General features: G+C 42.3%; 1 protein-coding gene across 41 annotated transcripts in view; it reads right to left on the bottom strand.

Annotated features, from left to right (window-relative positions):
• Window positions 1-552: 552 nt before the first annotated feature.
• Window positions 553-11,418, bottom strand: part of AFDN (afadin, adherens junction formation factor) — a 141,277-nt gene continuing 130,411 nt past the window's right edge. For 11 of the 41 annotated variants that reach the window (XM_054254626.2, XM_054254629.2, XM_054254634.2 and 8 more), the window contains 4 exons: window positions 9,812-9,946; window positions 6,121-6,637; window positions 3,210-3,294; window positions 553-2,673 (listed from right to left, as the gene is read on the bottom strand). In XM_054254626.2, coding sequence (XP_054110601.2) covers window positions 2,520-2,673; window positions 3,210-3,294; window positions 6,121-6,637; window positions 9,812-9,946 — 891 coding nt within the window. In that variant the 3' untranslated portion in view covers window positions 553-2,519. Of the gene's footprint in view, window positions 2,674-3,209; window positions 3,295-6,120; window positions 6,638-7,341; window positions 9,947-11,418 lie in introns of those variants that run through there. The other 30 variants (XM_035297194.3, XM_078370472.1, XM_035297195.3 and 27 more) reach the window with 8 other exon arrangements.

The raw sequence follows: 11,418 nt of genomic DNA, 5'->3' as shown, positions 1-11,418 counted from the left end.
GAACAAAGGTGCAGAGGCAGCAATGAGCCTGTCCAGACCGAATGTCCCGCCTGCATCTGCCCGGGTCTCCTGTAGCTCCCAGGGCCTCATATGTGACTTGTGGAGTTTTACATTCGAACATGAGGCTACTCCAAGTGAGTTCTTGCACTAACACACATCTCGCCAGGATGGCTCATGTACACCACTTAATTATTATTAGGGGTATTTTAGGAATTTCAAAGAGCCACAAAGAGACAGCGTTGCTAAGAAATGGCTCGGATAGGCCTGGGCAGCTGGACAGCTCGAGACTCATAGACCAACACCTGTGGGCTGTGTGATGAGGAACAGAACACTTCCCCACAATGGCTGGACGCAGTGGCTTACGCCTATAATCCCAGCACTTTGGGAGGCCCAGGGAGGTGGATCACTTGAAGTCAGGAGTTCAAGACCAGCCTGACCAACACGGTGAAACTCGGTCTCTATAAAAAAAGAAAAGGTTTAAAATATATTTAAAAAAAAAAAAAAAAAAAAGGACACTTCCCCATAAATTAAAAACACTACCTGACACAGAAATCATATTCAGTAAGTGTTTAATGAAGAGTAGACAGATGGAAAGAGACAGGCGAGGAAGGCTGATGTTACAAATATAAACTTTGTCAGCACTTTCAAAACAATAGCAAATACACTTAAATACATACAAAGTTTATTAAAAATAGATTGCAACTGAAATACAGTAGAAATGGAAACTACAGCAGTTTGGATGTTTTCTCCCTAGTAATGCACAGTTATGTAAAGCACTTTTACACATATTCACATTTGACCTAATTGCCCAAAAATGGCCAAATCCACTTGCTGATGGGTTTTACCACCACACAGATATCCTGTATGTAGATATTTACATGTATTTGCATGTTGTCATGTGTAGATCTCTATATATTAACAGAAAAGTAATTCATCTGCATCTCTTCTAAGAAAGTGTGGATTTAGTCACCTAAGGCTGCCAGTGTTCTCAAGATATTTGGGAGGCGCCTGCTTTTCCTACAACTTCTGCCACACGCAAGCAAATCCCTCCAAAACACCCAGAACCATTTCACTCTTACTCAAACAAGGAAACGGTAAGAGCACACTTTCAAATAAGAACCCTGATAGACATAAAAAAAAAATATTTACACTCGCAGTTTAATGATTTATCATACAACTCTTATTAAAAGTGATTTCTAAGGCAGTAAAAGCCCCTATGTTTCTCTTTGAAAGTGTGCATTTTTCCCTAGCATATATATGTGTAAGAGAAAATATGGTACAGAAAAACCATTTGGACCCCACTGAGGGCTTTGTCAAATAGAAAATTTGCTTGTGATCACAAAGTAATTTATTATCTTAACACCAGACAACATAAAACACACTGAGGTCCGTCTCCCCAACATCAGCCACATATCTATAGCTGAAGAAATGACAGTGGTAACTAATAATTCAACAAATTAAAATTAAATAACTCTATTATAGTGTAAAAAAATAGCTTGAACTTCCATATGAGTTTTTCTTACAATATTTAAGTTACAGATGCCCTGTTGTTGAATTCCTTCCTTTTCCTGATGGCGTACAGATGAAAAATCTATTTCTTCTTCAAATTTAAAATTCTGAGTGACAGCTGCGCTTGAGGATCCCTGCTCATCTCCCATTCTTCTATCATTCCCGTCACATGAACATTGCTCAAATGAGATTTTACAGATGCCTTGGAAGAGCTGAAGTATTAACTTTCTAATGTAACTGTCATCTTCAAATTCTCCAGTGATTTATTAAGTCTAACAATAATCTGGTATTTATAAAAATAAAATCCCCTAAGCTTAAATCCTCAAAAGTTTCTTCTTTCAGAATTAAAAATAATCAAATATTTAGAATTGATGAGGAGAGCTCAGATTTGCGAGGAATGAGATGGAGTCTTGGATGTGCATCATCGCACAGGAAGCTTTGGCCTAAACCGTTTCATGACGCAGACTAGAAGAACGATCAGGGTCAGGGGACATGAGAGGAGCACGTCGTCATATGTTGTCTCTTGGGCAGAAGAGTGTGTGGTCACTACTCAATAGAGCCAACCACATTCTGAAGACTTCAAGCTATTGTCTGCTTGACAGCAAAAATGAAGTTTCTGGAAAAACAGAAACAGAACTTCTCTGTGCTCCTCGATGGATGACGGAGGGAGGATGGGACAGAAGACACACCCATTTTCCCTCCTGCCCTTAGTGCTGTCCCCTTCGAACTCAAGACTCCAAAACAGAAACCAACAAAAATCTTATCTTCATGTGAGTTAGATAATTAAGAAATTAGACAGTGTTTAAATTACATAAATGGCAACCTCATGATAAAGTAAAATAAAATTTCTTGGAATTAAAACCTTTCTAAATCCCAACAACTGTAGAAACAGAAATGAGAAATCACTTAGAAATATACCCCCCCCCCCCCCCCCGCCCTCTTAAAGTCACACCCGCACACCCACAGCTGAGAAGACTTGGTGAAGACAAGGTGTCCTGCTCATTTGTTTCTCATTTTGTGTTCAGTTCATTCTCCAGTTCTGTTAATTTACGAGAAGCTTTCACTTTATTGGATACATCTTGACCTTGTGAAAAAAGACGCTGGCGTTCTTTGAATGTCAAGTTTTCAGGGGCCCCAGAACTTCCAGGGACATCTGCATCTTGGCTGCATAAGAGGGCAACACAAAAGATTACTACTGGACAAACTGCAAACAACCTGCCAACAATTACATACGTTTGCATAATGGGCGATCACAATTTTCACTCGTTCTTGGTTAAATTGTGTGATAACCTTTCCTGTCACTGCAGTTACAGGGGCTGTATTTAAACCCAACTCGAAACAAAGGGCAACATGTTCTCTTTACTAAAACATCCACTTTCCACAGTCATAGTCCACTCTCGAAAAACCTGCAAGTTGGATTGTAGGAGGCAGGCAAGAGTCACCCGAGGGATACAGCTGAAAACACAGCATTTTAAGGACTCTTACGTGTACCTCAGAGGCATCTCTGAATACACCAAACTTAATCATAAGCGACACAACGGTACTGATGGTTTTTCTGGTTAGTTCAAATTTCATGTTTTAAGAACAGCTGGGGCATAGAGCGAAGCCACAAAATCTGCTGATATAACTGGAAAGAGCTGTGAAGAAGGAAAGGGTGATCAGGCGCCGATGAGGGCCTCATCTAGCACAGCTGTCCTTACCTTTTAGAGCGCTTCTCTCTTGCATCCCGATACGCCTCATGGGTTCCAACAGCTGCCCCCGTAGATCCTGGGTAAGAGTTCGGTCCTTTTCCATGAAAGAAACAATACAAGTTAAAGTACTTGATTATTTCCAAGCTTTACTCATGATAAAGACGCAGTGCTCAGAGAATAAAAAATACCTTTACTGATTAAGTAGGATGGTGAAAGACCCTTTATATTCTATCAAAGTTTCATCAATTTGAAACTCTTCTCTACTGGTGGCCTGAGTGATCCAATTACTATTCTCAAAAGGTTTTAAAAAACTGAGCTCATGCCCTTCGTTATTAGAGAGGAATACTGCCCATGGCCCAGCTCTGCCTCTGAGTGGTGGTGTAACACCAACCAACCGGCAACATCTGCCCTGTTCCTACTGACCTCAGTAGCTTGTTGAGGATCAAAAGACGTGACGCAGACAAGTGTTAAATGTATCCAAGGAACAATAAATGTCGTATCGTTAAAATCATAATGCAGTGAATCAGTATTAATGTATTTCTACTAATTGTAGCATTAGAAAAATTCACACTTGAAAAATCTGCTTACAGTGGAATACACGCTGGAGTGATCAATGCTCAAACTATTCAGCAAACACTGACAGCAGTGAATACTGGATTAAACAGGCCGTAATAGTTCAATATTTTCACATTAAAATTCTTTTCCAAACAACTTGCCCCAAAATGCATTTCTGTTTCTCTTCCTACATAAAGGGACCTGCTGTGCAGAACTCATCTGAGGCGCTGCAGACGGGCAAAGCTGCCTTTTGAAGGTGCCTCTTTGCACTGCCCCTTTACTCTTTCCCACCGCCACTGCGAGGACACCATCTTCAGCAAAGACTCAAAAGACTCAACAAAAACACAGCTCTCGCTATCTTATGACAATCTATAGTGGGCCTTTAGATAAACTGCTGCATAGAGAAATCTTTTTCATTTTAATTCCAAATTTTTTATCTTGCCTTTTTAAAAAACGTTATGTTGTATCTTTTGAGCTTTTTTTAAAGAATGATACTGGCTTTTCCCACTGGTAAAATTAATTCTTCAAAATTTTCAGAACTTTTAGACTTAGAGTATCAAGTATATGATACTCTATGAATACTCCAAATCATGGATCATTTTCAAAGGGCTTTAGTGATGAATCTTTCATATGGTGTCATGTTCAAATCTGTTATTACTCATTCCAGTTCACTCCCCAGTGCTGTTCCTCTCACTGCCCAGTGGAAGAAGCCAAGTCCATCTGCAGAAGCATCCTTTACTGAGCGCTCCCGACAGAAGCAGAGCTGAGCAAGGAATGAGACATGCTAGCCAAATGAGGAGGCAAGGTCAGAATGTGCCCTGCATACGGTGCAGATGGCTCTGTACATCACGAAGAAGTCTTCAAAGAGGCAGAGCAAACGGATGCAGGCTACGACCTGGTCCTGTGTGGTACTTATGTGTGAAGTAGAATAAGGGTTAGTGGTAGGACTGAGAGCCAAGATGGTGAGCAGTGACACCTCACTGTAGTACTTGGCTACCAAACCCCACGTTTCTGTCATGACACTTAGAAATACCTCTAAGTTCAGCTTATACCATTCCATACAAGGAGACTGATGGCATTCTGCTTCAAAATTTACTATTATTCCATGAATTTCTCTAAAAGGTGAATTATAGATACTTACAACCGATATTTCATAAAAAGATTTAATTCTGGCTTCTAAAGTGACTCCAGCTAACTATTATTAAACCTTCAAAGCAGATCAAACTTCTGATCTGGGGGAGGGAGGAAGACATAATTTTGGCAAAACTCATCTGTTATTTGAGTGACAGTTACACCAAGATTTCGAATATTGTTCTTTCAGAATTGTTGAGTCCCATGCAGAATGATGGAGGATTTGGAAGACTCTGATACACTCATTAAAAGTAACACTCCTGTATCTGAAGATGTTTAGTGCCAGAATTCCAGTTTCATTTAAGGTAAGATTAGTGTGAAATCTGAATCCTTATAAATTCAGTTATATTTTAAACATGCTGTCTTGAAAACACTGACTACTGAATGTATGCCTGCGACAGCCTCTAGACACTGTCCCCTGCAAAACTGTCCCGTGACAGCCTCTAGACACCGTCCCCGCAGAGCTGTCCCGTGACAGCCTCTAGACACTGTCGCCGCAGAGCTGTCCTGCTCTACAGTCAGCTTAGGTGGGTTTAGCTAATGGCAGCTGCATGCCTGCTAAGGTATGGCTGATGGTGTTACTTGGTGCTAAGAGTGCAGATAACGGGAAGGAGTGAAGCCAGTGAGATAAAAAAGGAATGAGAGGAATCTCACTATGACTGGGGTCTCTGCCATGGCACGAGGCAGCCTGCACTGAGGTCTAACAAAGCTAAGTTAACCAGCCTAGCAGGTGCTCCAACCACACCAACCAAACCATGGAGTGTATGAGTCACTCCACAGGCTACTTAACCCAGAACGGAAAGTTGTACCCACATTCAGTAAGGAACACTTACAATGTGATGGTAACACTTTGTCTTAGAGACACTACAGTATGTGAAAAGGTACTTATTCAAACAAATATAAGCTCATTTGCAGAGGTAGAAAGAGAAAGCCAAGACCAACAGTACTTCAGATTATTTGGGAACAAGAGAAGGACTGATTGTCAGCTGATCAAAGAAACAGAGCTTTTTCAAGCGTAGAAGGAATCAAAGTACTAAGACATCTACTAAAAACATCAGCACAGACACGACAATCAGAGGCAGAGGAAGATCACCATGCTGAGATCAGTGATCATGTGACATCCAAATTTCAAAGCAAGTACGATCGTCATGGACCATACTACAGGGCAAGTGTGCAGAGAGATGCCAAGGTTCCAATCACTAAGACAAAGAGAGCCGATTTGTCACTCTTTTACCTCTACCTTTGCAGTGGCTGGGATGGCAGAAGCTGGATTTTTTTGGAGGGGGCGGGGGCTGGTCTTTTTTGTGAGCAGTACTGTTGGCTTTGGCTGAGGGTGGCTGGAATGAGTTGGAGAGAAAGATGCCATCGGAGGCCGGGCGTGGCTGGCAGGGGGGCGGCCGTGGCTTATGGGGGCCAGGAAGAAGGTCCCCATGAAACCTTCTTGTGCTGGAGTACTTATCCTGACCTGCTAGGCTGCAGTCCTCCTCCTCCTCCTCATTGTACGCAACAAACTTGGCAGTGAACAGCGAGTCAGGGGAGAGGACCTGTGTTTTGAGGTAGGAGGCGTTTCGCTGAGGCGGGGGAGGAGGGGCGCTGGGCGTGGGGGACGGGGACTGGGGCTCGTAGTCCTGGGGAAGCGGAGGGCGGCACAGACCGGGCGCCTCGGGCTCCAACAACCTGCGTGCCGCCTCGTCATGCTGTCTGCGCCTCTCGGCTTCCAGGCGGCTGTAATACCCTTCTTCCTGTCGCCTCTGTGGGCGAGAATAGACAAGAGTGTAAAGGTCAGAGGTCAGAAGGCAACAGCTGACCCACTGGGCCTTCACAGGGAACAGTCCTCATCACCACACTGACGTCAAAGTTCAACAGTCGCAATTACTATGACAAAAGCAGCAGGTCCATCCAGGGAGTCTTCTCCCTAGACTTGTAAGTACGTTCATACTATTCTGGATTACTGGACAGAAAACTGCTCAAAAGCACGGCCTGGGTGACCTCTTGGCTCCTGCTTCCCAGTCACTCTGCCTCTCCATTATCCCTGCGGACTTAACTCTCCTCTGCTCTCCTTCCTCCGTGCTCCTGCTACTTCCTTCTCTCTCCTCTTCTGTTTATGGGAGGATATTAACTTACCTGTTATGCTGTGTTTAAAGGTAATGCAAACTAAAAACAGGCTGTCACTGGCTTTCTATGGCCAGCACTTTCTGAAAGGCAACCTTGCACACTGTTTCACTGAGACTTGTGGATGCAGAAAAGCAGTCCTTCCTGGACAAGGAGGACGCGACACAACCACCCTGTTTACTTCCAGTTATTAGGAAGAAAATCAACCGGAAACCGTAAATGGAAAAAAAAACACTCATTTTCCCAAAGCAACAATCTTAAAAAATATGATTTCCACAGTTCTTAACTTATATTTCAAATCCTAATAAACTCCCTAACACACAGAAAATTAGAGAGCCAGGCATTAACAGCAACAAGATATTCAAATATATTTTGACACATACTGTACATTTTTTTCTGACATACATCTGAACAAGCTACAGTTGACAGTGTTAAGATTCTTTTAACATTAAAAAAAGTAACAGCACAGTTTTGTTAAAGGATTGACAAAAGTTTTAGAGCACAAGAAAAAAGTAAATCAGAAGGGGGTGAAAGACCAAATAGAATTACTGCCTTGAGTAAATGTTTAATGTGGTGAAATGAAGTACAATGAATTTTAAACTCATTCAACCAAAGAAAACTAATTTTAGAGAACTTGCTGCATTCAGTTAAAAGTTGTTAGTCCCTATTTTCAATTTCATGCTGTATTTTTGCCCTACTCCCTCCAGAGTGCACCCCCACACACACACACATGCGCACGCGCACACGCACACACGTGCGCACACACACACACGCACACAGAGTAAACACTCAATGTCACTGCTTCACCTTTTGAGGGAGAAAACTCTTAAGAATAAATGCCAACCCCAATTACTGCCCTGAGCCCAATTTCTCATCGTATCTTCTTGCTCTGTGTTTAGGAATCCTGAAGGAAAGACTCTTATCATCTTGTCTACACAAAGTAAGTGCTCCCTTGGAAGAATCAAACCAGAATGGCTTCTTGTGGCTTTTAAATGCAAGCGTAAAGAATCTCAGTGTTAACATGAAGAACAGTTGCTTGGTAACATTTTAGGGAGAAATCAAAACATCCTCTTTCAGTCATACCAAGAGCAGATACAATTACAAGATGACTTTATTCTACCAAACAAATGCATGAATGGCATATTTTTCTAAACAAACCAAACCTATCAGTTTTGGACATTCTGATACAAAAATAGGTTATTCGCCTTCTTTTTACAGTGACCACTTAATTACAGAAGCAGTTACTAAAATCAAGTGTATTTGACATAAGCATGAGTTATAAAAACACGCTGGAAAAATTAAATAACCCGAGTTTCTCCACATGGGAAAAACATGGCCTGGTCCTCTCTGCGTGCCGACTACACTGCCGTGACAACCTGACTGGCCCTGCTGAGGCCCAGCATGGCCAGGACTGGGCCCACCTATAGCGATGGGCACCGTGCAGGGCCTGGGACAGTCAAGCTGGCACTGCCCTGGAAAAGCACAGCCCTCTAAGCAGCCAGGGAGGCTGTCATGGAACAGCAAAGCAACAGCAAACACCATCAACACTTAGACATCAAGCAGCTCAGCACTTTGAAAATGTGATTTCCTTAAAAGATCATCAAGTTTGACTTACCATTACACAAGTGAAAGACTCATAGGGAAACCTGATCCTGAAAGCGCAAACTCTCTGGGAGGATTTCAAATGCTGTTCAGACTCAACAGATAGTATGATGATAAACTTGAAGGGCAAAGGTCTACAAAATGCAGAAATCACCGATTTGAATCCAGGTGTGTGTCCTTACATTACTCACTCTACTCCATGTAAGTGAATCGCGTATCTACCAAGCTTACTCTTCGACTGTTCTGTATCCTAACAGATCTATCACTACAAAAAACTCCCTACAAGTTCTTTTCTGTGAACAGTACACTGTTCTATTAATATAGTTCACTAGACTATCAAAGAAGGAATTATTAATAAAGACTAAATTTTCCCCCATCAGAAGTTGTAACACTGAAAGCTTCTACCTTCATAGAAGGGAAGTAACAGAGAAGAACAGCTTCTCTCAAACCACACAGAGCAACACGCAGTTCCCTCGGGATGAGATAGGCCCCCATGGGGAGCTCAATGGCTACCGCCTCTTCATCCACAGGGTGTCGGCCACACACACAGGACTGAGATCTGGAGAGCAACGTCTCAAAGTCCCCGTTTCTCAGAATGTCAAAATTCACTGTCATTTTAAAATTCAATTAAAAGGAGTACTTGACCTAAAAACACACACACGCACAAAAATAAGTAACTCAGAATATTCAGTGGATTACATACTAAATCTTCCTGTATCATGTTTTTAAGCCATCTGCTCTCTTTACCATCAACCAGAAGGGAGTGATTGGAGTAAACCATCTATTTGAAATGTTGTATAGCAGCCGACTGTCTTACTACGCTCCTACCGCTTCCCACGGTCCACATGCCATTTAAATAATCACTGAACAAATGTCACCTTCACAATGACAAGCTGGGCCATGTCCAGTAAAGATGAGTGCCCGAGGAAATGAACCCTTTGGAAAGAGGCTCACTGCTACACACACCCAAGAGTTCAGAAGTTTGAGGGAGACAAAACTCGGCAGATAAAGGGATCTGGAGACAGTCCAGAAGAGAGGTAGGTGGGCCAGGTGGGGTAAAGTTGCTGGTCCAATCACAAAAGCTGGGGAGCCAGGCCCTGCTCTGCCTTGTGCATCTTAAGACACAGCACTTCCAGCCCGCTCTGCCCCAGCCAATCGATTACGTTCAGGCTAACTTGGTAAAATTCTAGCTGCCCTTAGAGGACCATAACCTTTTCTTCAGCGTCTCGTTTTGTTCGCTCCTCCTCCTGCCGATGGCGCTCTTCCTCTTGTCTTGCTCGGTCTTCTGCTTCGCGTTTACGCATCTCTTCTAACTGCTGCTGTCGCCTCCGCTCCTCGTCCTGCAACTAACAACAGACTGACGTTAACTTTCCCTCTCTAAGCTCCACCAGCACAAGACATAAAATGCTCACGTTAAGACAAGTAGACACACACATACACATACACACACACAGAAAGTTAAAATACAGAATACCAGTTTAAAATCACTGTTGGAAGATGAAACTTTAAACTCTACGCTTTTAAAGTAAACTACCTACAAACTGTTTCCACAAATCCCAGAGTGATATACATTCACGCATTCAACAAGCACAATTCCTTTACTGGAGGAATTTAGTTAACCTATGCATGTCAATTAATAGGCTCAAACAGACCCCACTTGATGGACTGCAGAGCACACACACCTTCTCCCCTCATCCCTTTATATTTAGAAGATGGAGGCCCCCACTCGTCTCTCTGTAGGTGGGCCCAGAAGCAGCCTATGTGACTATACTGGGTCAGGCAGGCGTCCATCTTTTCCAGGGACTAAGGCCTGCCATTCTCTCTCCTCTGCTCTTTGCCATCAGCTCCCTCCACATCCCACCCTGGACTTCGAGAATTCCCTCCTGACTCAGGAGTACCCTACACTCTGCACCATGGACTCTGAGACTGAGACGGGAAGGAGCCCTACTGGGCTCTCTTCTGTGTGGACCTAATGTTGACCTCTGAGTCAATATAATCCATTCTGTTTTCAGGTAACCACTAGTCAAGAAGTTCTTATGTTAACAATTGATTGATTGTTTTTCTCTTTTTGGTCGTTCAAGTTCTGCCTTTTTGTAACAACACATATTCCTATCACTCATATACTTAAGGATGTCTTCAAATACCTAAATTTCTTCTTTTCGATTTTAGTTCCTTTATCCTTCTGCTCATAACTCTATGCACTACAGGTTGGAAATACCTCTTCTAAAGAAAAACCCTGGATTAACAATCAGTGCAGAAAGCAAGACTCTCCCTTTCTGTCTTGGAAACACAGCTTTTCTGTTGTTCTAGTCTGAGATAAAGGTAACTTTGAGAACTGTGTTCCCCATTTCCTTCTGACCTGGCATAGACCTGGGCCACAGGAACACACGCAGATGTATTATCATACAACATGAGTCAGTGTTTCTAGGATCAAAATGAAACTTAAAGCCATCTGCTTTAATCTAGTTCAATCGCTAACCTCTGCAGGAATCCCCTAAATACAATTTCTATGTGTTTCAATTTCTACGGAATTACCAGTTTGTCTATAAATTGCAGCAGAAATATAAGAAAGCTAGCTTCTGGGATTTGCATTGTGTTTGTATGTATTTTTATTAAAATAAAAATCTAACAATTTCACTCTCCCTTGACTTCTGTGAAGAAAAAACTATATCTGGTGAGAAAGAATAAATTAACCTGTGTTATTAGGCTTTTTCATGCCAATAAACAATAATAAAACATCCTAGAAAAAAATAAAATTGCCTTCTCAAAGAGACAAATAATTAAACTGTCTCTTTAGGACAACCTCTTCATACCCCAG

The sequence above is a fragment of the Callithrix jacchus genome, chromosome 4 (genome assembly GCF_049354715.1).
Source record: "Callithrix jacchus isolate 240 chromosome 4, calJac240_pri, whole genome shotgun sequence".
Classification (NCBI taxonomy): domain Eukaryota; kingdom Metazoa; phylum Chordata; class Mammalia; order Primates; family Cebidae; genus Callithrix; species Callithrix jacchus.
The sequence above is the reverse complement of the archived record's forward strand: the minus strand, read 5'-3'. Positions and strand labels throughout refer to the sequence as shown.